At 48.0% G+C, this 25,838-nt stretch overlaps 1 protein-coding gene across 1 annotated transcript; it reads left to right on the top strand.

Moving 5' to 3' along the window:
- Nucleotides 1–1,131: 1,131 nt before the first annotated feature.
- On the top strand, nt 1,132–24,089 carry LOC149340850 (cytochrome P450 3A24-like). Its single transcript, XM_089549752.1, has 14 exons — nt 1,132–1,220; nt 7,002–7,098; nt 7,167–7,219; nt 7,327–7,420; nt 9,204–9,320; nt 9,436–9,524; nt 11,786–11,931; nt 16,472–16,587; nt 16,873–17,002; nt 17,737–17,897; nt 20,149–20,240; nt 20,349–20,492; nt 21,571–21,733; nt 23,190–24,089. The coding sequence occupies exons 1-14, from the start codon at nt 1,147–1,149 to the stop codon at nt 23,268–23,270; spliced, it is 1,557 nt and encodes a 518-aa protein (XP_089405878.1). The 5' UTR covers nt 1,132–1,146; the 3' UTR covers nt 23,271–24,089.
- The last annotated feature ends 1,749 nt before the right edge of the window (nt 24,090–25,838 follow it).

Below are 25,838 nucleotides of genomic sequence, written 5' to 3'. Positions count from 1 at the left end.
TTCCGGGGACATTTTTTCTAATACCCGTCTCTAGCACTCCGTTCAGCCAAGCCTTCACTACGCCCTTGGAAACACGGCCGCGAAGTAAGCTTGAACGAAGGACGTGGTTTTGCTTGAGGCTAACTTTGATCACTTAGTAGACGCCCTGGTCGATAGGAGGATAAAAAAATAAAAGCAACGAAATGAGTGCACCGAGGATTGTTCAATGATCAGTGAGTATTATTAACATGAAAACACGGCGCAGCACGCATGCCTTACTGCAGTGAGGTAGTCCAGCCGTAGCATGTACCGATTTCACAGCGAATTTCAATCCGGAGCACTTCACTGCGGTGCAGTGAAGTGCATAGCGCAGGTGCATAGCGCAGGTGCAGCTTCCAGACCTTAAGCAGCACATACAACTACCTTGCTCTTAATTTTTTATGACAACGAAAATATAATATTATGCCTAGTTCTTGCATGGAGACATGCACTGTTTTAGCTGTTTGATGCACTGTGCAGCCCAGGCATAACTTGCAGCTGCTGTTGAGTAACAGGGCAGAAAGCTGAGCTCGTTGGTATACGTTCATTGTGAAAAATCCAGGCGCTAACAAAAAACGACACAGAGGGGACACAGCGCTTAGTTGGTATACGTTCATTGTGAAAAATCCAGGCGCTAACAAAGGGAAGCGCTGTGTCCCCTCTGTGCTGTTGAGTACATTTAATAAACAAAAGAGAGAGTCCTCTGCTTCTTTTTTCACAATGCAAGTATCGCTAGCATCCCTGAGACTCTTAAATAAACACTCGAAAGGCCATCGGCTTGCCGGTATGCTCGCCAGGCAGTTTGGACAGATGTGATAAGGAAGACGAAAAGCTTAGGTAGCTTACGGCGGTGCAAGAATGGTAATCAGTGAGCAGACGCAGGAATTGGCCGGGTGCGTGTAGTCGCTTGACGCTTGCGGAAGATAAGCAATAGCCCCGTTTTGCATACTGGGGCGACTTGAACGCGTTCTTGATGATTTCGCAGTATTAGCGCCAGCCTATTGCAAATAGAGTTGAGGAGATAATAAAAAAAAAAAACACTTACATAACGTGCATCGCGATAGAAAGTAGCCAGAACTGCCGACACTAGTATTGGAACGAAGCAGCGGACGCAGCCCGCCCTCCGACATGTCGATTCCTAGCTTTTTTGTTTTCTACGACTGGATACTTCTCGTTTTCACCATCGGGTTTCTTCTGTACTAGTGAGTAGCCTAGTAGCATGTTTAACCCTTGTCGTGCCTTTGAAGAGATAGCCTGACACACTTACGCACTTAAACCTGTATTGCTGGATGATTGAGAACATCGGAGAAATGTTACTAGCTTGAGCAGTTCGTCATTATTAGTCCCTAGATCACGAAAATTCAAAACACTGGATGCCTTACTAAGAAAATTAAGATTACCGCGCAGTTAAAATGGCCACATTGGACTAAATTCTACAAGTTCAGGACCGACAAAGGTGCGTATATCCACCCACTGATGTAGCGGTATCCCGTTGGGTTCTTAATTTTTTTTCTGTTGGATTAGGTTTTGAGGTGAAAGCCTTGGGAACCTCCAGGAAGCGACATTAAGATTTTGACCTTATTGATATACTTTGAGGTGCGGCTTGTGCAATAGTGGAAGGATTTCAAATGATTTTGCGACTGTAAAAGAAAAATATCGATATTCATACCATTTGATAACGCGTGGTACGCCGGGCATTACAGAATCACGATAGTTTGCTGCCCTGTTTATCTCGACAAGTGTAGAGCGGGCAGTCGTCAGCTGATATGTATTGCAAATCGAAAACACGAAGCCCACCTACCGCTAAAATCAGGGTTGCTGCAGAGCGTGCAATTGAAAAATCTGTCTACGTTTAGACGAATGAACCCAAGAAATAGTTTATTATTGTTAAAGATAGTACGCTTCCGTCATGCAATTTTATATTATGATTTTATTTCACTCGACATTAGAATGACTGCACCAGTTTCAACTGACTATGAAGGATTTAATTCACCTGCACGAAATTTAGTAGATTAGCGAACCCTACGCATAGTACCTTTAAACGTGTTGAATTAAAGGCGTATCAGAGAACGATGGCGTAGAATTAGAGCTTCCGGCTCGCGTGCAAGAGGACCGTGGTTCGAATCACGGTGCCACGCAATTCTCCACCAGATAGAATTAAATCCGCGTGTTGATAGAACTGCATAACCAAGCCTGTGGTGCGGCCTGATCTCGGTGACCATACCCCACAACGCCCTCCTTCGCCAGAACAGGATTTGCAACCCAGGTGCAGTAAATGGCAAACCACCTCCTATATGACTGCACCAGTGCAGTCATATAGTAGGGTGCGGCAGAAAGTTGGGTGGGTGGATGAGACAGGAAATTTGCGGGGATATGGTGGCCTCAGCTGGCACAGGACCAGGTTTATTAGAGAAATATGAGAGAGGCCTTTGCTGTCTCAAGACAAGTCAAGTACCACACGCTTCGCTTACATTCCACATTGATCAAGAAATAGGTCACGATGGCAGTATTACAGTGTTGGCTCGATCATTATCTACTGTGCCTTTTCGTTACCGTTGCAGGAATGTTTACCATTTATCGTTTCGTAAGTCGCTGTAGGGAACCCTCCCTGCCCAGGTGGCATTGCAGTTTTTTCACTAGGCGACTGAAAACTGCTGCCGTCAGTCGCTTAGGCAGCTACTAAAGCGATAGCACATTCTGAACGATTAGAAGCCCGCGTTTGTCTGACAGCGTTATTTACCTGCGGCTTCGACAGAGCGCTGAAGCTCATGTTGATAAGCTCTGGAAGGTGGCGTGGAGTAGCACTACGAGTTTGAGTCCCTGGAAGAGTTTTCAGCTACTGTACTACGAGTAGCCCAAAAACTGCTTGCTCCTCTCGTTAGGCTGTGTACTACGGCACTGCAATCGACCCGGCAAACTTTAGCGCAGGTTCCCTATAATGCTTATTCTCGTTTACCGGGCGTCTGCACCTGCCGGTTCGTGTGCATGCTAGAGTGTGCAAGAGGTGGGTGGTGGGTAAACACGGAGGCAGTGTGTAGCACAAAGATTGTGAAGTGCGCGGTAGGTTTCACGGTCGTAGAGATAACTGATACAGTTCTATAGGTTCTCGTGAATTGGAGCTTTTGCATGCAACTGTTCGCTTCGATATCTAAGTCGGCCGTCCGTTTTGTATTGGACTACCGTTGCTCAAATAGCGCCAGCGACGCCTACGCCTAGACGCAAGAACAATGTTAACTCCGTTATTAAGTGGCGATGATAAAATATAACATCAGTGCAGGTCAGTGACGCTGTCTGCCCCACTCAATTTGCCAGCCGCGAACAGTAAAAACAATATGTGAGGTCACTGATCGGTCACTGGTTCCAAAAAAAAAACAAAAGAAAAATGGTGTGGCTTAACTCGGTGTAGCCAGGTTATACTGAGCGAAAGGCAATCGAACCAGTGGCCGATGTCGACGCGGAGGCGTTGGCAGCTACCGCTGCCCTTTTCCGCTTGAGATACTCTTGTTGCCTGTGCCGCTGCTTTTCCAGAAGTACCTCCCGTTCTTCATCGGTTTCATCAACTAGACGAGCCCGCTTTCGGGAATTATCTTTCTCTAACGCGGCGTCGTGACGCTCTCTGTCGTAGGGATCGCTACAAGCAGCCCGGCGCCTCCAATGCTCAGTCGAACAACTTGTTCCCTTGACCCGTTCTGGCTTCATGTCCCCGCGTTGTCTAGGCAGCGAGGGATGACCTTAATTCAGCAAGAGCGAATCACGTGGTTAGTCACGTGACAGAACTGGCGAGAGCGAGCGGTCTGAGCGGCGGCCATTGCAGAGGCGGAATGAATGGTAGCAGCTGCAACAAGTCACGTGGTATGACATCACAGCCACACCTTCAGCGAGCCTCCCGTTAGAGGTCAAATCCAGGGCTGATTTGACCCTCAGCTTTTCATGCGAGAAGCTAAGCTTTTCGCTCCAAAAAGCTTCACCCAAGTGCCGTTGTTTCCTGACTGATTGGATCAATCAGAGAACACTGACGAACAATGATATACCACACTTGAAGACTTGTATGCGCCCGGTTCCTGATCTTTTTATCGAATCAATTTCGCACACAAGATACTCTTGCTTTAAGCTACCGCTGAAGCTGCTCGATGGAAATTTTTTCAATGTGATTGAATTGGTTTCGTCCTCCGTTTGGAGTGAAGCTGGCAGCTGCGGCGGTCAAGTCTTTTTGTTATCCCAGAAATAGTTTCATGGGCGCACACTTTGGAACGTGCAGGTTACGACAACATTCTTTGCTGCGTACGTGAAGTGTGTGTAAAAATAAATTGTAATTATTTTATTTTTCTGATAAAATTGACGGGCGCAACTAGAGATGGGCTATTATTTAGTATGAATGGTTGGTTTGGTTTTGTTTGTGGGGTTTAACGTCCCAAAGCGACTAAGGCTATGAGAGACGCCGTACTGGAGGGCTCCGGAAATTTCGATCACCTGGGGTTCTTTAACGCGCACTGACATCGCACAGTACACGGGCCTCTAGAATTTCTCCTCCAAAGAAATTCAACCGCCACAGCCGGGTTCGAACCCGCGTCTTTCGGGTCAGCAGCCGAGCACCATAACCACTGAGCCACCGCAGCGGCTATTTAGTATGAATGGAAATTCATAATAGCTGTCACTATAGATATAAAAGTTACGCTGACAATAAGATTTCACACACCGCTCTCTTCTTTTATGCATGTGACGTCCACTGCAGTTGTTCAAAGCCCCGCATACGCTTCTTTCGCAGAACTGAAATGTTGCGAATGACTCGCTTAAGATTTTCTTATAGTTTCACCCGCACAATTATGGCCTTGAAAGGAAAGCCTGCATTAATTAGTCGATGCAGAATTCATTCTTTTTTCTTCTTAGCGATCCAAATCTCAGCCCAATAACATGGTAATTGTGGCGCGATGCGTTTACATCGAAAAGCCACCTGCATGTTTGAGAATTTTTAAAATATCAATTACTAAAAAACTGGTCGGCTTGTTTGCATGTTACAACAATAAGCGAGTGTTTGTAGTAAATAAAGAAACTCTCAGCGATGCTTGTTATCATGCCGTAATTTGAGTAACTGCCCTACTTTGCGTTAACACGTTTTGGCGGGCTAGTTGGTTAAGCATCTTGAATAAACAGCGCGAACGAAGACGAGCACAAAAGACAAGGAAACGGACGACACAACGCTGTGTCGTCCGTTTCCTTGTCTTTTGTGCTCGTCTTCGTTCGAGCTGTTTATTCAAGATGTCCTACTTTGCCAAATAAACGCTAGCGGTTATTTCAAAGTGTTCGGCAACTTGGCGTATGCACTCGCAACTAGCTGAAACAAGACAATAGGCCACGACTCTTATCGGTGCTAAATAAGCGTGATTAGAGAACAATTTTGGCTTCAGTCCATTTTGCACCAACCGTCGTGGTGGCTCAGTGGTTATGGTGCTTGGCTGCTGGCCCGAAAGACGCGGGTTCGATCCCGGCCGCGACAGTTGAATTTCTATGGAGTCAAATTCTAGAGTCCCGTGTACTGTGCGATGTCAGTGCACGTTAAAGAACCCCAGGGGGTCAAAATTTCGGGAGCCCTTCACTGCGGCGTCTCTCATCACCGGAGTCTCTTTAGGACGTTAAACCACCACCACCATTGTGCACCAGTGTAACAAGGCTTCCAGTATATCCGAGCTAATAGTCATGTCCTGACATTACCAATGCTATACTGACTGAACAGGAACTACGTATATTGTAGTGAATTACAATGAACGCGCCTGAACTATTATGAATGCGCCTCAGGTAGCCTCGATGGCAGACGAAGTTGACGACGAAGTGTGCCGGCGCGCGGCTCCAGCTCTCTGGCTGTGTAGACTGACTGTGATTTTGCCGCCGTCCGCTCAGCTGTTTGGTGAACTGTATCGCTGAGTTCACTAGTACGCGAACCCCCTTTCATTTGATGGAGGTGCTGGGTAGGGCAGGACTGGGCACGGAGTGCTTAGGCATTGTGAGCGGCGGGAGAAGACGGCTGCGGAGGTCCAGGGCGTCAGACGACCGCAACCTTTGCCTTTTGTGACGTGCGCATACAATACCGCCACCCAGTCAACCACCCGATTTTCCCCTTTCTACCTGTTGTATGGCCGTGAGCCGTCCTCCACAATGGACACGGTTTTGCCGTACACTCCGGACGCCTCCGAATGCACGCCCCTTTCCGAACTCGCCAAGCACGCCGAGGAATGTCGCCAACTGGCCCGTTCTTTCACCTCGGACTCCCAAGGTCGCCGAAAGCATGAACACGATGCCCATCAGACCGCGCACGCTTTCTCTCCAGGTTCATTAGTTTGTCTTTGGGTCCCCTCCACTACACCAGGACAGTCTTCGAAATTTCGCAGAGAATATCATGACCCTTACCGCGTCGTCGAATCAACATCCCCTGTTAATTATATTGTAGAGCCGCTTACACCCTCTTCGGACTTGCGTCGTCGCGGCCGTGAGCTTGTCCATGTCAGTCGCCTCAAGACTTATTACGACCCGCTCCTCTTGACATCACCATAGGTCGCCAGGATGGCTCCTCTTCCATCCCGGGGCCATTGTAGTGAATTACAATGAACGCGCCTGAACTATTATGAATGCGCCTCAGGTAGCTTCGATGGCAGACAAAGAAGTTGACGACGTTTGGTGAACTGTATCGCTGAGTTCACTAGTACGCGAACCCCCTTTCAATAGAACTTTTTAAAAACGGCTTAGTTATAGTAGACTAATGCGACATGATTTAGAAACCAGTTACCAAGGAAAGAAGAAATGCGTTTATTTTATTGACATGAACTGATGTACTGATTTTACTGATTTGGCTGCCTGTAAGTTTTAATTGGAGTGTTTGCAGAAAAGAACTGCAGGTACACAGAGGCTGGGAACTAAGTGGTCTGAAAATTATGTGCGTCTGGATCCTTTATCTGACGAGTGTACAGTGTATGCGCCTGTCTCGTTCACAGCCGAGCGACCCGATTCCGCAACTATTGGAAGAATCAAAACATTCCATACGAGAAACTTTCCCTTTTCTTTGGCGCCCAGTGGAAGCAACTGTTCAAGGTGAGATGACTTTGTGTATTTCCCGCTCTCATCATCTTTCCTAACGATAATCTGTGATTTTCTTCCAGCCGTTGCACATTGCAGACGAAGAGCTGTACAAAAAGCATGGCCGTCTTTTCGGGTAATTGGGCTCTGCGATACCGTCTCATGAGATGAGTGATATCAGTCGCAAACGCGGAATACACTGACCACTTATCTTCTTTCGCACTTCTTTTGATTTCGAAACAGGTCCTTCGAAGATGGAAAACCGGTACTTTACGTCGGTGACCCGGACATCCTCAAACTAATTATGGTTAAAGACGCAGCGCTGACTCAAAGGAAGGTGAGCGACTGCGTTTTCTTAGCATTTACATGATGCACATTTCCATTTCTTTCTATTTCTGCGTTTTCTCTTTGTCTTTTCTCCACTATTCCTGTTCCACGTTCCTTTCAAACACCGCCGCTAGGGTGGAACGCATGCGCCCTCTCGGGATAGAAGGTTTACGGAGAAGATAATCATCTTGAGATGAAGTGCATGGTTGAGGCAATTGATTGCGAACCACTATAGTATGCCTAACAAGCCTTCGAAAGTATAGTCCTCGTTTAGTGTAGTTGCTGCAAAAGGTAATTCATAATTCCACCAGGAAGCTGAGAAACTCAGCTATTCCTGGCTGGCTGGCGGGCACCTTGCCAGTAATTTGAGCAGAAAACCTTTTTGCTATGCGATCCGGCCTTTCAGGGTTGCTCTGTGGCCATTTTAAAGACCCGTGCTGTACCTCAACAACGGCTTGAAAACGTGGATGTTGAGACAACTTGTGAAGAAGCGTGCTGGCACGAATAACTTAATCACACAGGTACCGGTTCACCGTGTGCTTCACAACGGCCTTCACTTGTCGGCGAATATTGAGGCATAAGCTGGACATTTGCTTAAAACTCTGCGGTAAAGTATATGGGGGCGATGCATTATTATTTTGTGCGTGGGCGTATACTCTGGTCGTGTGCATCGCAATATGGATCACTGTTTCACTGTTTTTCTGTTCGTTTTGTACAAAGTATCGTGTGAGGACGAAGAAGTTCATGATGCACAAGAAAAGAAGACAAAAAGAAAACCCCAGCATTAAAAAATTTATGGCAACACAAAGGAAAGAACTTACTTGGGAATTTGTGAACCCGCTCGGTAATTAGGCATATGTTTAGGCTAGCAAGTCTCCGCTATGCTAAAAGCTTCGACTAACTTTTTTATTGAGTGGCAGACCTGAAAGCTGCGCTATGTATATTTCGCTTTCTTCCTTGGTTAAAGCAGCTAAAGCTGACAGTGATGAGTTCATTGGCTTTGTCTTTGCGTTCGTGAGGTGTCTCTGATGCGCTGGTAACGACTCCGACAACGTGCATCACACAATTTAAGCGCCTTGATCAGTGAACCGCCTGCAACGTTTGAGGATGAACACGCAGGGAAAAAAAAAAAAAAACGCCTGGCATGTTTGCCGCAGTAATGATTTCAACGCTACTTACCAATCATAACTTTTGTGTTAAAAGATTGGGCAGTTTTGTGGAGTACCTGTAGCTAGGCAGGTGAACTAGAAATTTGCGAAGGTAACCTTGTCCTGTGTGGTGGCGTGTGAGCTAGGCGAGAAGTTGTTTTATTTGTTTGGAAAGTTTAGAAGGTCCTTAATATATCCACCACAATGCAGACGACGACGCATAGATTTGCAATTTACGGTGTGTGAAATATATCTACGTACAGGAGAGTCCCGACGCACGTGTGTGACGCGCTTGAAATATTTTAATACTTGGGCAGACGCACACAGTAGCGCACACACGCACACACACACACGTGCGTGCTGTGTGTAAACAGAAGTTGTTCATGTCAGCCTTACCTCTGGCATTCCGCAGTTCTTAGCATCAGACTCGCAGTCAGCAACAATTTCTCCTCTTTAAAAATGTGTTCCGGATTTCTCTGTCTCTTCCGTTCGTAAAACTCTTTTTAATTAATGACAATTCACAACATGAAGCCTCTACAAATGATTAGAGTGTCGAGTCAGGGAATTTGGGTGTGCTTTCGTTTAGCGCTTCCATTGACAGTGCGTCCAATATAGAGCTATCATTCTTGATTTCGTTCCTTGCAGAATTCGAAGTTCGATGACCCTATCTTAGATAACTTAATGATCAACACTGAACCAGACCAGTGGAAGAAGCTACGCACTGCAACGTCGCCAGCGTTTACAACGGGAAAATTGCGGAAGGTATGTTGCAAACCTCTCTGCGTTTTATGTCGTCCTATGAGTCTGCTTCACCTAAATGACGATCAGTGCCAATAAGTTCGCCAAAAAATTCGCTCACTCTGTTCTGCTCTGACAGATGCAAGCGATCATCGACAGGTGCGCCGCACTGACCACGCAGCGCTTAAAAGAAGCCGCCATGATGACAGAAGACGTCGACATGAAGGGGTAAAAAAAGACCTTTTTTCATTTTTGGAAACGACCTGTAGCGCAAGGCTGATTTTAAAATAATTATAATCATTTATAAAATATGTTACTCAGAGCTCGAGTCCAGCAGCGATTTTTACTTAAGTACAGTGTCACACGCAATCTCAGCAGTCTCTAGCTAGATTATGCCAGAGTTTCCAGAGCAGTATACAGAGTCACGATCAGTACATTGATAATCGCTGTTTTTTTTTTTTCGGTCTATCAGGGCCAATAAACCTTTCCTGATGTCATGGTCACTTACTCTCCAATAAAAAATGAAGGCGAAGTATGGAGGAATCAGGCGGCTTCTGACAGTCATATACGAGGTCTGTTAGAAAAGTATCCGACCTTTGGCCGAAGAAAAAAAACTGGCATAACTGGAGCGTTAGAAACCTAATAACCTTCAAAGTAGTCTCTTTGGGACTCCACATACTTCTCTCAGCGGTGCTGCCATTGTCGGAAGTATTCCGACAATGGAAGACCCCTTTAGGAATGGCGTTTAGCTCTGCTGTCGTTGCAGCCATAATGTCCTTTCTTCTCTGAAGTCGCGCTCCTTTCAACGGCCTCTTGATTTTGCGAAACAGCCAGAAGTCTCAGGGGGCCATATCAAGAGAGTAAGGAGCCTGTTGAACTACAGGAGTCTGGTTTTTCGCCAGAAAAGTCTGAATCAAATGCGAGGAATGTGCAGGAGCAATGCCGCGAGGGATGCGCCAATTTCTTGTTGACCTCAATTCCGGTCTCTTGCGCCGCACAGCACCACGTAGGCGATGGAGGACATCCCTGTAGTACTCTTTAGTCATTCTTTGACCCTGTGGGGTGCGTAATCGTGGTGTGCCACACAGAGGGAATCAAAAAAGCAGTCAGCATCACTTTGACATTGCTGCGCACTCGGAGGGCCTTCTTTGGTCTTGGTGACGTGGAATGCGTCCTCTGTGACGACTGGGATTTGGTTTCCGGGTCGTATCTGTACACCCAAGACTCGTCTCTAGTGATTACGGCGTCGGTGAAGTCAGGGTAACTGTTTGTGGAATCCAGCATCTCCTGTGAGACTTCAACACGAAGCTACTTTTTCTCCACCGTCAGCAGCTTCGGCACGAATTTCACCGCAACTCTCTCCATGGCCAAATCTTCGGTGATAATGGAATGTGCAGAAATATTGCTGATGTCCACCTCTTCCGCAATTTCTCGGATAGTCACACAACAGTCCCGCATCACCACAGCGTTCACTTCGGCAATTACCTGGTCATTTCGGCATGTTGATGGCCGACCGTAGCGTGGCTCTCTCTCCACGGATGTGCGGCCGTCTTTAAGCCAGTTGCACCACTGCTTAATCTGTGTGCTGCTCATAGCATCATCACCAAAAGCCGTCTGAACATTTCGAATGGTTTCCAGTTGGCTATCGCCAAGTTTCTGGCAAAATTTGAGGTAGTAGCGCTGCTCCTCTCGCTCCGCCATTTTCCTTGCAACAAAAAACCGACGAGAGCACTGCGCACTGCCTCACTCAAACGCTGCTTCCCAGCGACTGACGCTATCAGCAGGCGGGAAAAAATTCGTGCATGCGCACGAGGGTTCAAGGTCGGCTGCTGTAAGCGCGCTTGTTTCATATCCATGAGGTGTTCGCAAAAAAAAAATAAAGTCGGATACTTTTCTAACAGACCTCGTATCTTGTTCAGCCTTCTTGCAACGTATAAACTGCACTTGAGGCACCATGAACCAAGTATGCTATGACTGAAGTGATCGCCTTGAAATCGCATCAGATTGCGTGCCTAGATTCTGGACTTCGCTTTGTAGGGTTCAGGGGCTTTTCTTAGTGAAACACAAGCGAATGCTAGCAGTCACTGTTAGCTCAGATTCGGATGTTTGTAGTTTCATACCGACGAAACACGCAATCTCTTTTGAACCCTTGCAACGACTTCAAATCCACTGGAAAAGGGTTGGGCGAATAGTGTTTCCTGAAAGTTTGGAGAAAGAATTCACGGCGCATCGTGACCGCCAAGGGCCGCTATACCGTCAAGGGCCAGCCCACTACGCTTCATACCTGCTTTGCGACAGAGGGTTAAGAATATAAAGCACCTCATAGCCTGAGTCGCTTTGGGACGTTAAACCCCCATAAACTATGCAGAATTAAGAAAACTGAAAGGTCAGGTTCTTTAAACGAATGAAAACAGGAGCACAGGTCGTAATTATTGATCTTCGTGCTGCGAATGTTTCACCTGCATTTTTTTTATTACTTTTCTTGGAAGATTCTACGGCCTCTTTACCTTGGACGCCGTCGCAAGCTGCTCCTTTGGAGCCAAGTTGTCTCCAAAGTCTCCAGAGGAAGGGGCTTTTGTTAGCAGCGCGAGGAACGCCTTCTTTGCCTATGTGACACCGTCAGTTGTACTCAAAGGTGAGAAAGGCATGAGTGCTACTCAGCACTCGCCATGACGAGTAGGACATAGGCGCATGTAGCGGCTTGGCAGACTTTCATTTACCTCTCGATGAAATGCGTTTTGCGACGAAGACCACCCTTCCGTGACCCCTACGCAGTGAACCTATCAATGAAGTATCAGCAACTATACTATAAGATGGCAAGAATTAAAGCGCAACAGGACGACACAAAGTAGGAGAGAAAAAAACAACAGGACAGGTACCGCCTGTCCTTTCGTTTTTTTTTTATCCTACTTTGTGTCCTCTTGTTGCGCTTTAATTCTTGCCAGCTATGAACCAACATGCCCCGGAGAGTTTTACTATACTATAAAAGTCTGACAAAAAAAGCTTCAGAAATTGCAAAAAAAAAAAAAACTTTTTTTTCCTACACCTTTTCTCCCCATACCAATCTCCCTACAGCTCCTGCTCTTACTTTATGCTGTCCGATTGGCCTGGTTGGGGGATTTTTTTTAATGTTTCCCACTATTCCAATTTTATTCTGTGGCAGCTATGTAGAATAGCATAGGCCCAGGAGACTTCGCCTGACCAATGTGCACGTCTTATAAGCTTTTGTTTTGCATTTTGGTGAAATTGGATAGAAGGAAAAATTTACGGGACGATCAGCTATCTGCTGCAACAAGTGGGGAGGTAGATAGGTTGGTGGCGGCTGTTGCGTTTGCAATGTGGAGTTGGATGGGCGGTTTTGAGGTAGGGACATGCTTCTGGAGTGTGTAGGCTTCACCCCTGTGAAGCTAGAAACAGACAGATGCTGGATTTTACTGTGTAAATGGCATGCGTGCCAGTAGGCAAAAATACCGACGTGTGTCTCCGGCTCATGCCGGAGACACACGTCGGTTAAAGAACCCCAGGTGGTCGAAATTTCCGGAGACCTTCACTACGGCGTCTCTCATAGCCTCAGTCGCTTTGGGACGTTAAACCCCAATAAACCGACCGACCGACCGACCGACCGACCGACCGACCGACCGACCGACCGACCGACCGACCGACCGACCGACCGACCGACCGACCGACCGACCGACCGACCGACCGACCGACCGACCGACCGACCGACCGACCGACCGACCGACCGACCGACCGACCGACCGACCGACCGACCGACCGACCGACCGACCGACCGACCGACCGACCGACCGACCGACCGACCGACCGACCGACCGACCGACCGACCGACCGACCGACCGACCGACCGACCGACCGACCGACCGACCGACCGACCGACCGACCGACCGACCGACCGACCGACCGACCGACCGACCGACCGACCGACCGACCGACCGACCGACCGACCGACCGACCGACCGACCGACCGACCGACCGACCGACCGACCGACCGACCGACCGACCGACCGACCGACCGACCGACCGACCGACCGACCGACCGACCGACCGACCGACCGACCGACCGACCGACCGACCGACCGACCGACCGACCGACCGACCGACCGACCGACCGACCGACCGACCGACCGACCGACCGACCGACCGACCGACCGACCGACCGACCGACCGACCGACCGACCGACCGACCGACCGACCGACCGACCGACCGACCGACCGACCGACCGACCGACCGACCGACCGACCGACCGACCGACCGACCGACCGACCGACCGACCGACCGACCGACCGACCGACCGACCGACCGACCGACCGACCGACCGACCGACCGACCGACCGACCGACCGACCGACCGACCGACCGACCGACCGACCGACCGACCGACCGACCGACCGACCGACCGACCGACCGACCGACCGACCGACCGACCGACCGACCGACCGACCGACCGACCGACCGACCGACCGACCGACCGACCGACCGACCGACCGACCGACCGACCGACCGACCGACCGACCGACCGACCGACCGACCGACCGACCGACCGACCGACCGACCGACCGACCGACCGACCGACCGACCGACCGACCGACCGACCGACCGACCGACCGACCGACCGACCGACCGACCGACCGACCGACCGACCGACCGACCGACCGACCGACCGACCGACCGACCGACCGACCGACCGACCGACCGACCGACCGACCGACCGACCGACCGACCGACCGACCGACCGACCGACCGACCGACCGACCGACCGACCGACCGACCGACCGACCGACCGACCGACCGACCGACCGACCGACCGACCGACCGACCGACCGACCGACCGACCGACCGACCGACCGACCGACCGACCGACCGACCGACCGACCGACCGACCGACCGACCGACCGACCGACCGACCGACCGACCGACCGACCGACCGACCGACCGACCGACCGACCGACCGACCGACCGACCGACCGACCGACCGACCGACCGACCGACCGACCGACCGACCGACCGACCGACCGACCGACCGACCGACCGACCGACCGACCGACCGACCGACCGACCGACCGACCGACCGACCGACCGACCGACCGACCGACCGACCGACCGACCGACCGACCGACCGACCGACCGACCGACCGACCGACCGACCGACCGACCGACCGACCGACCGACCGACCGACCGACCGACCGACCGACCGACCGACCGACCGACCGACCGACCGACCGACCGACCGACCGACCGACCGACCGACCGACCGACCGACCGACCGACCGACCGACCGACCGACCGACCGACCGACCGACCGACCGACCGACCGACCGACCGACCGACCGACCGACCGACCGACCGACCGACCGACCGACCGACCGACCGACCGACCGACCGACCGACCGACCGACCGACCGACCGACCGACCGACCGACCGACCGACCGACCGACCGACCGACCGACCGACCGACCGACCGACCGACCGACCGACCGACCGACCGACCGACCGACCGACCGACCGACCGACCGACCGACCGACCGACCGACCGACCGACCGACCGACCGACCGACCGACCGACCGACCGACCGACCGACCGACCGACCGACCGACCGACCGACCGACCGACCGACCGACCGACCGACCGACCGACCGACCGACCGACCGACCGACCGACCGACCGACCGACCGACCGACCGACCGACCGACCGACCGACCGACCGACCGACCGACCGACCGACCGACCGACATCACATGGTGTGGGTCTGCTGCCCCTCCAACCCCGCTATTCCCCCCATCCCCAACCCAACCCGGGAGGACTGGGAGGCGACCCTGCTCGGCTGCCACGACTTACAGGCCCAACAAGCCTTAGTCGGGCGCGCCCGGGCGGCGGCCACCGCCACTGGGGTTCCATACTAGGGACCTCCACCTAGTGTTTGTAAGGATCGGTCCCTTACGGGCTGATTCAAACATACCTCCTGTTCATTCTTAATAAATGTTTTCACCACCACCACCACCACCGCCGTCAGGGAAAGGATGAACGAGGGAGTTAAAGAATAAAGAAGGAAAGAGGTGCTGTAGTGGAGGGCTCCAGAATAATTTCGACCACCTGGGGATTCTTAGCGCGCACTGACATCACACAGCACATTCTCGGCTTTTGCGTTTCGCTATGGCGCACGGCTACTGAGCCGGGGTACCCGTGTTCGAACCCGACCGCAGCGGCCACGTTTCGGTGGAGGCGAAACGCAAAAGGCGAGCGTGTGTTGTGTGATGTCAGTGCGCGCTAAAGATCCTCACTTAGTCGAAATTATTCCGGAGCCCTCCACTACGGCAGTTCCCTCGCTTTTCACTCCCACTTTCCTCCCTTCCCTTACGGCGCGGTTAAGGTGTCAGAAGTGAGACAGCTACTGCACCTTTCATATCCTGATAATCAATAGTTTTTGTTTGTGTTTCGCCTCCATTTAAACGCGGCCGCCACGACCGGGTTCAAACCCGGGCACTCCGATCGCGAGCAAGCCCAGCATGAGAACCGCCTCAGACGAGAGACGACAGAGAAAATCTGCATAGGGGTTGATGAGAGGCGGGCGCAAAGAGAGAGGGAAAGTGGCGCCGAAAGCGAGCGCGCGTCAGCAGATCGCGTCAGCCCGTGCTCTTTATCCGCTGATCAAGCAAGCGCGCCAAGTAAGGTGAGATGTGTATGATGCAACAAGTTTAGAAGATAATAAAATCATTAGTGAGCCATCAAGCCAGCCGAGGTAAAGCGAAATTAAATGGTGACACTTTCAGACAATGGAATCCGGCAGAAGAAAAAAGCATCAAATAGAAAAGTATCACCCTCAAAGTGCATTTTAAATATGCAGTTCATTGCATAACACCATCTGATCGTCTGCCAATTTTTTTCGAAATGCGAAAGCAAACATTGTGAAGACGACGAGCATCATATACCAGAAGGCAACGAAATATTACGGGATGCAATATTCTACTTACTTGGTCTTCTTTAACCCCAGTGTACAACAAATTACTTTAAGGAATTCAGAAATATAATTCACTTTGGATAGAACTATTCCATAACCGGAAAATGCAAACCTTAATTGTGCAGCAGCCTAATTCATCGATCAGTATTCATGTAAAAAAAAAAAAATGAATTCGGTTACTGTATGCTTTTCCTTGCAGCATTCATTCAGAAGCTAAGCGATGCCTTCCGCAAATCTCTCTTCAACGAAGACGCTTTCAATTTCTACCGAGATGCAACAGTGGATATCATAAAGAAACGCACTGAAAACAATACTGTAAGTACGATATTTTCCTCAACCACTAAATGAACGTCACAGAACAGATGCTTGTTGTGAAAGCTTGATCGTAGCGACTTGTAACATCTCGTAATTTAATTTGCGTGCGGTCGTTAGAAGACTGCAGCACTAAGATGGCGGGTCCAGAGCTGTAGCGCTAAGGCCTTTTGTAGATGTGCAAGAGACGATTTTTATGTGATGATGGCGCCAGTCCCGGAATTATCATGATAGCGGCGCTTCTGCAGTTGTCTGTGCTGATTGCTTACGCTGTTTAACAACCTCCAGCGGCACGAGGACTTTCTGCAAATGATGATGAATGCCAAAGAAGCATCAAAAGAAGAAGCGCCAAAGGAGGACCAATCAGTTTTTAGCCCTGAAGCTGAAAGCGCGCCAATCAAGCCGAAATATATCAAAAGTGAGTGCAGCTAAGCGTATTCATTTGCAGTGTCCAGCGTGTGGCGAGATTCTTAATTATGCAAGTATTGCAAATTCCTGCATACGATGCACTGACGGGGCAGTTATGTGCGCATAGAAACGACGTGCTATTGTGTTAAGTTAGTATTTGGCAAGATGTAGATAGCCAGAAGCATTTGCCTTCACTGATTTGTCTAGATGTAAAACAACAGGACAATTTCGTCTGTTTTGTATTGTTCGGCACGTGCTGTACCCGCGCTTCTTGCTTATCAACAGCAGGCAGTCACTTAGTCCGGCTTTAGCACAGACTTACAACAGAAGGCCTAATGCGAAATTATCTGAGTTCACTCTTAAATTCGGGTGCACGCAACAACCTTCAGAATACTTTCGCTTAGCTTTATTTTCCATAATGAATAACTCTGTTGTTAATAATGTTTGCGTGGGCTCACATAGGACCACAGAACAAAAAAAAATGGCAGGGACACCTAACCCCATAATGTGTTGTCAATACCATAGCATTAGCAGCTCCTGATGTTTTTACCAGAAGTAACGTCACATCCGGACCAGTGACATAACGCATGATCTGGTGGCATCACTTCCTTCCTGACGATGGGCGAGGTTTACCAGCGGTGATGCGTTTTGGTCCTATGGCAGTTCTAATGAAGACTTCTGCAGTTCACTAAAACCCGTTAACTTACTCTCACTTCATTCTGCTTTTGTGCATCGCCCATGAAGACCTGAGCGAAGAAGAGGCACTGGCTCAGTGCGTCCTATTCTTCCTGGCTGGCCAGGACACGGCCTCCACGACTGCTTCGTTTGCAAGCTACCTGCTCGCCGTCAATCCGCACGCCCAGCAAAAGCTGCGAGCCGAAGTGGACGAGTGCTTCCGTAAACATGTGAGATGCCCTTCTTCCCGATATCCCGATCCTTTTCTATGGCTCCGTCTTCGTTCTTTGTTCCCAGCTTTCCAGCTCAGTTGTAACAAATGCAGCCATAATTGGCAAGCTTAAAGGGTTGGCTTCCTTACTGCGTCACAGCTGAATCCCCTTAGGCAGAAATTGGTCGTAGCTCTCTCTGGTCAGTGTGCCAAGATTACCTTGTGTCGGATAGTGCTTACGTAATTACCTTTAGCTCGAATTCAAATCACACTTCACTTCGATAGCTTCACGCACCAATGAAATTCTCAATAGGAGAAATGCTAGCCTTATTTGTGCGCCTCTTGTCTGGGCATGTAAAATACACCACACATGGGGACACATAAGTTTTTCAATCACTTTCACAGCAGGGACCACGAGACATTAAAACGGGCGGTCGTATACTGATTGCCTTAAATACTTTTTATCAATCCCCGCAAACAATCAAAGTTATCGCTTCGGAAAAATAGTTTTAGAATATCCCAACATGAAAAGTTTACGAATTGTGTCATAGCTGCCGTACACATAGCTATTCCTCAGTGCGGTAGCAATGCTATGCGGATTTTCCGATTACTGGCCCTGAAGCCTGCTTTAGGGCTGGCAGCCCACCTGCTTACTGGGTTATGGGAACCTGCCAGGTGCTACACTTGGCAGGCCTTCACCTCGGTGAAGGCCTAGATGAAGGATGCACCGGGGTGAAAGCCTTCAAGGTAAATGTCTGCAGGGTATAGACCTTTTAGATAAATGCCTTCCGGGTAAAGACCTTTAGGTAGAAGGTCTTTATGGTAAAGGCCATTATTCCATATGCTCTTAGCACGTAAGGACCTTAAGTGCCCATCGTAGCTAGTGGTACTGCACGAAATTTCACGCTTGCTATGCCAAACAGTCTGCTAATTTTTTGTGTGTGAGTTGTGATTTAAGGCCGGTCAAGCGCCTGTCGTCGTCGTGTATTCTTCTTTCCTATGTCCCTTGTGTCGTTTGCGCTGATTTTCTCACAAGAAAAACAAACTACTTTACGTTAACGGTAGCTTGGTGCGAACAATTCAGTGGGGCGTTTTTCAAGACGGCCTACAACTTCTGCATTGACATTTTATGCCTGAAACCAGTAAATAAAAAGTTAGCTAATTAATCATAATTATTGAAGTTTAGAGAAAAAATGTACTGCAGACTAGGCTAGGCGACTCTCAACAGTTCTCAGCTGTTTTCAGTGGGCTAAGTGTATGCTGTACTTTTTAAAAGCTTGGTTTCTGGGGCACCTATATGTGTGTGTGCGCGTTATGAAAAAGCGACTACGTGTGAAACAGGAGCTTTTATTGAGTGCGAAAAAAATTCAGGGGGGCACTTTGTTGACTTAAAGTGCGGTTAGGCGAAAGCCTTTAGCGCGTTGTTGCTGCTTGTGTCACTGATGTGTGGTTAAGATGTTAATTAAGTGCACAATTGCTTGGGAATCTTAAATTCTGGAAACACTGGAGGGCGTTTGGAAGGCATCCGTCTGATTCGACGCCTCTCTGCAAACACTCTCCGGCGTCCTAGACAAGGAGAACTACATATGCGTTGGCAGGAAGTAGCGTAGCCGTTAGCACGCTCGGCTGCGGAACGTACGGATGATGGTTTGAATCCCATCGTGCACAAAGATTTTTTTTCTGGTCTGGCTAGAAAAAGCGTAACACCTCTGCTGAGAACCTTCTGTCGACAACGATGAGGCATTAAAGGCTTTCGCCTTAATAATTGATCAGTACTACGCCGGGATGGAATAGAGACTGCGGAAGCGACAGGAAACGAGAGGCCGAATGAAAATGGCATGCCAAAACGTTGCAGGCGTGAAGGTCATTCGTTGATGGACCGTTTAAAGCAATGCGCCGCAGACGCACACTATCTAAATTCACTGTACAGTACCCTTCGCGTATTCAGGAGCGAGCTCGAGTTTTTGGTTCTTTCTTCTGTAGCCTTGTCTTTTTTTTGGTTGCCGGATAACAAGTCATGGTGCGTTCTTTTCTTTTTTTGGAGGGCGGGGGGGTGGGGGGGGAGTTGAGGAGAAGCATTGCATTTTAAGTGGTCCCGTGCTTCGTGTTAATGTGCCATAAATACGCTTCAACACTCATTGAACTTTTTGAAGTGCATACGCAGCGACTAGCTTCCATCTTTTACTTGAAGCCAATTCAATTTGTCGAAAAAAAAAAACTGACAAAGCAACCTCAAGCATTTCAATTTCCTCCTTTTCTTCTGATTGCAGGGCGGCTCCCCTTCTTATGACGACGTTCAGAAACTTCCCTATTTAGACTGTGTCGTGAACGAAACCCTGCGAATGATGTCACCAGCACAAAGGTAAAATCTAAAGCAAAATTCTCACGTTGTGTGATGTGACGAAGAAGTTTTTCCGAAACCATGCACCTTGTTAAGTCTGAATTCTGAAGCTCGCACTCTCCCTGACAGAATTGAAAGGGCACCTACCCAGGATTACGTTATCGGCGAGACGGGAATAAAAGTCCCCCGTGACTGCGTCATCGTGATACCCATCCAAGCAATACACAACGACCCCGAGTTCTTCCCAGAGCCAGACGTTTTCAAGCCTGAAAGGCAAGTGCCATTCTACAACGGAAGCAAGACCACATTTGCTCACTCTCATGGCTACAAATATCTTGTTGCAGGCGATTTATAACAGCGCTAATATCGAACTGCCACTGGTAGTCACATCTTAGCACCTGTGCGGACATGCATATTCTTGCATTGCTCGCAGTCTGCCGATGCGTAAACCTACTGTATTCTTTGGCTACTCATAAATACTGATTCTTTAAGCGCTAAACAAGAGCGTATGAAACCGAATTTTGTCACAGAAAGGAAATAATGACTAAGATATTTGCTGACCATGCAATGAATTTCTGATTTCACGAAAATGTAGGGGCCATATCGATGTTCAAAAAAAAAAAGAGTAGAGCAATGTTTAATTGTGAGGTTTGAAAGTAAAAAAATCATTTTCTTTTGTTTTCACCGAACGCTGAGGAAACCTTGAGATAAATTTCAGTTCTCTGTAAAGCGAAATTATACTAGCTAATGGGGGGATCATTCTTCAAAAATAAAAAAAATAGACAAGATGAATTATTCTCACTCACTAGCGTCGAATTAGTACACAGATTAAGACAAAAGGTCATGTCACAGTGCTGCATTGGACCCGAAAATTTATTTTAACGGCTGCCCTTTGGATAAGAATGAAGACAATGACTGCTTTCTTCACTTATAATGCAAGACAAACTCCCCGTAAGCTTTCTATTTCACGTGTGTTTTATAACAACCGCGTTCTGCGCCTGTCCGAAGATCTTAATTCTTTTTTTTTAGTGAAGGGCATAAGTATAAATGTTTCGTGCTGGAGTCACAAATTCTTGCCACTTTTTTAATGCGATTAGTTCCAAGTCAGGAAAGCTGAACCACGACGAGTACCAAAATATTTTCTCCGAATATCCTGAGGTGAATCCGAGGCAAACACCCTTCTCAAAAATATTTTTATAGCTGGAGCGGTATTATGTTCTTATTAATCTCAGATTGCCTTTATTAGCTCCATGACGCTGTTCAAAATTTTTTTTGACGTATTGTTCCTTCTGCTATGATGCTGATGTCTGGCAGTTTGTTTTCATTTATTTTTTTTTTTACCTAAACGCAGGTTCGACGAAGAGAATGTCAAGTCCATCCGTCCGTACACTTTCATTCCGTTTGGTGCTGGTCCCCGAAACTGCATAGGAATGCGATTCGCTATTCAGCTTGTGAAGACTTGCCTACTTCACGCCGTCCACCAAGTGGAATTTGTGAGGAGCCCCAAAACCAAGGTGAGATGTCTGGAATATTATCACTGAGTCAACAACCGATGCATTAGCTGCGAAATAGGCCTGTTCACTCTAGAACTTCTTCATCGTGCACAATGATTACGATGTTTGATTATATTAAAACTCAGCCGCTACACTGTGTCCACTTAGGCAAGTGTAGAACTTCTTTCTAATGATGATGTATGGCCCCAAACAGGATATTTTTCTAGCATGTTGAACTTTTCAGGTCATGAATCATAGTTAAACGCGTGTGTCCTTCATGCATCAGAAATGTTTGGAAGCTGATTTGTGAGTTTCTGAAGCGTACAGTTGCCCATTTACTAAACAACGAAGGTCGTATTTGAAGAGGAGTTCGCGAAAAGCTCGGATACTGCAGTGCTGATGCGCACTGCTAGACAAGTATCCCTAATTGCCACCCATGCCTGTGCACTTTACAGATGGGCACTTCAATCCTTTGTATTTTGCGCAATTTATGGTTTAACTTTCTTCTACTACGTGAAAGTCTTTCAAGCCCTCTTTCATGTACAGCTTTCTTGGATATTCAGAAACTAGCACCACCTGTTGGCCGCCAGTATTGTAACTCAATTGGGATATTTTACACTTGTAATTTTCAGATAACTTGAGAGGCCCGAGAGATTTTGTGAGAACTTGGCGATTATCATAGCCGACTCTATCTCCTTGCTGCAAAACCGTACCTATCAAGTGCTTCTGGCGCTCACGGGAACTACTTCCGACTGTCATTGAAAATGAATGAGATGCACCGAAAATTCGAATTTCCTGCCGTGATTTTCGGGGTTCAGCGCCACTTGTCATGTGATAGCATCCATGCAAACTATAAGCATTTGTCTAGAATTTTTAGCTTTCTACAACCACCTTGCAGCCTATTGTTTAAATCCATGAGCATACAGGGCTTGCTTGGCGCTGTTGTCTATAAGAGACCTTTCTTTCCCTGTACCGAAAAGAATAAAACTAACCAGAGCACTTTGCGTTTGAGGTTAACCCTTATAAAATCAGGCAACTGCTAATTGCCTGCTGAAATCATGAAAGCGCACCTTATCTTGCGTTCGTTCTTTGCATATCCAATACTGTTATCCCTGACGAGCCTGTATTGCTACATTGCTGATTGTTTAGTCTGCAGTGCTACATATTTTTGCTTTTTTTTTCAGCTTGATAAGTTTTTATTCTTTCCTTAGTCTTATATGTTGCACTTGTTTGTTATGGTCGTAATTTACCTTTCATGCGTCTGATGGTTCACCAACTATCTGCTTCCTCCCCCCACACTTCCTTATTCAATGTCCTGCACGAGTTGTTTTTCAAAGAAGAATGGCTGAATAAATGACAGTTTCAATAACGTTTGCATGCTGAGATACTATACGTTTTGACTTAAGCTTCTGCTGTACAGTCGATTGCATGACTGCAAATTCAGCTGCTTTAACGAACTCATACACTCTTTCCACAGGTGCCTCTCGAATACATGCCAGGATTTGGCCTCCTGCATCCCAAGGATCTCGTCATAGGAGTGAGGCAGAGGAGCAGCTAGTCCACCATATGCAACATTGATTCTTCTACAGGCAGAGCGAAGTCTTCTCCGCCCCAGAAGTCCATAATCACACCCTTCTGCTTTCTCCGCAAAGCCCTGTTTTACATTCATCTTACAAGAAAATTCATTAACCAGACTTGCCTGTTTTGAGCGTACTCAGTTCTTAACATTAGAACGCTAATCCAACCGATCCCTGAGCTCGGCTGCATTTTACGCAACCCACGTGAGATTAAGTGTCACATTAAGAGCTTTCAGTAAGGTAATAAGATGTCTAGTTGTTTCATACCACCGTTATTTTTTCATCGTTTTCCAGACTAGCTCTTTTAGGCCTCAGCTATCTTAGCGACGCTACACTTACTGTTTGAAATCTCTATGCATCTCATCACCTCTCTTTATACTACCTCAAATCATTATTAATCTCCGGCTGTGGTGTAGTCAGCAGTAAACAATTGTAATTTAGAGAGTTCTTCTCTTTCCGCTAGCACTAGTACATTTACGAGCAACTATTTCTTGAACAGCTAACCTCGAACAATTGCGACCAAACTTCTGCTGACCGTTTGTGCCCTCAGACAAATTTTCTTAAATCGTGAATAGTTTTGTCCTTTCTTATACTGCATTGCTGCTTCCGCTTATCAATGACTGCTGTCAGTATTGATTAATTTGTGGTTGAAATTGCCATCTTGCATTCCCTCCAGATGCGACGGCCCCTGGCGTGCTCCGATGTGTAAAACGAATGAGAAAATAAGTATTCAAGGGTGAACGGGTGAAATGTTTTTTTTTTTTTCGAAATAAAGGAATGCTGATGAAAGCCGCGCTTCAGAGATGTGCTGTAGGTCTTCCTTTTGTGCTTGTCTGCCTACATTAATAAAGTTATCTAGGTCTCATCTAAACTACATATTTAACGGATTAGCCTGTCTTAAAGGATGCTGTCAGCGTCCAGCATTGAAGTTTCTTGCGCTGACAGTAAGGAAAACCGGCGTTGCGATCGTTCAGCCGCCATTAATACGCCGGGAAGTGGAATCTTCGCATTTTCATTGCCTCGTGTTTGGCGAAAAATAGGGATTCAAGCGCAGAAATTCCCCGGTTATTTTCTAGAAAAGTTTTCTAAACAAATGATTTGTCGAAAGTCAAAATCCGCCCAGAGCCAAATAAAACATTGACTGAAATAAATTCGATATAAATAGTCAAAAGAGAGCGGTTGAAAGGAATTTCAGTGACGTGGCAAAAGAGAACTGCTTCTGATCTTTTTTTTCTTTGTTCATATTCAGAAGCGGGCATAGACATATAGCAGATTTGATCGCGATCTACTGCGGCGCTCTTACTGTTGAATTTTAATTAATACTTTTTGTTATACGCGATGATCAATAATGTAACCTAAAGCTGAAATTGTCTTAGTTTTAGGCTAAGCTTGCCTAGTCTTTCCTGTATTGAAAAAGACAGTTGCATTGGTATCATTTGTGATTGGTTTTGATTGCGCGAAGAGCAGGCACTGACCGCGCCCCGCCCGAAGTTGCCAGCTATTTTTCTATTTCCGAGTCAGTATTTTTAGCTAAACACTAGTATAAAAAAAAATGAGAAGTGCATACGTTCCATAAAATACCTCCAGGGATTGAAGCCGTCTTTCTTTCTCTCAACTTGAACAGTTTACTGTGTTCCTTATCGCGCATGTTAAACTATCGCTCTGCGAACACAGTTTTTAAGGCAATCTCAAATTTTGCCTTTGTTTTGTATGAGAACTGTTGGCGTGGCAGCCTTTCCAGTTTCGTTATTCCTGACCTAAGAAACTAGCTTCAACCATGCGTAACCTGCAGCAGGTTCTCTTCCATATTCTCCCCAACATGAATGCAGACCATGGGCAGCATTTTGTTAACGGGATAGCGTCGGCGTTGTGAGCGAAAATCACGGGCATGGCTCTAGCAGGAGAGGGCAGCCAAGGAGGCAGGTGGGCCACCCAGGTCACGTGATCTAGCTGCGTCATCACTACCTGCACGCACCGGATTGTGAGCAAACTGCCCACCGTGGCAGGTGGCAGTTAAATTAATGATTAACCGCTCGGGAAGAGCAGCCTGCTGCCGCTCAAGGTACACCGCTGGGAGCACCGGTCTGCCATCGCAGGGCAATGGCGCATTGATTAACCGCGGCACCACTACTCCAGGAGGGGCATGAGGACTGCCAGGGATCTATGAATGCAGAAAATGAGCTTCTGCATATATGGGTATTAACCGAATATGCTATCGCGACATGCCCTTAAAGCGAAGCTTATGCGCCCCTTCAATTTTGTTCTATTTTGTAGTGCACTGATTGCGCTGTGTAAGGTGTAACGTTCTTCGCAATAATTTTTTTCAGCAATGTGTTGCTGATAATCTGTGGCATTCTTTTTCAAAAAAAAAAAAAATGTTGTAACTAATGGTATATCTTCGAGAACCTGAGCTCGGTGGCAAACTCTGGCGGAGCGTGGAATTTCCTCACGTTAGAGCGACAGCGGAACATGCAATCCCTATGTTCCGTTCTTCGCATTTCTGATCGCAACACGGCGGCGCAACGATCGAAATTTTTAGTGAGCTTGGG

The sequence above is a fragment of the Amblyomma mixtum genome, chromosome 6, assembly GCF_055824585.1.
Source record: "Amblyomma mixtum isolate Tamu chromosome 6, ASM5582458v1, whole genome shotgun sequence".
Lineage (NCBI taxonomy): Eukaryota > Metazoa > Arthropoda > Arachnida > Ixodida > Ixodidae > Amblyomma > Amblyomma mixtum.
This window is presented reverse-complemented; position numbering and strand designations above follow the sequence as displayed.

Coding starts and splice junctions, on each gene's coding strand:
- LOC149340850 (XM_089549752.1), top strand. CDS start 1,147: ATGTCGATTCCTAGCTTTTTTGTTTTCTACGACTGGATACTTCTCGTT. Junction 16,588..16,872: donor AACGCACTGAAAACAATACT/GTAAGTACGATA, acceptor AACAACCTCCAG/CGGCACGAGGACTTTCTGCA. Junction 20,241..20,348: donor ATGATGTCACCAGCACAAAG/GTAAAATCTAAA, acceptor TCTCCCTGACAG/AATTGAAAGGGCACCTACCC.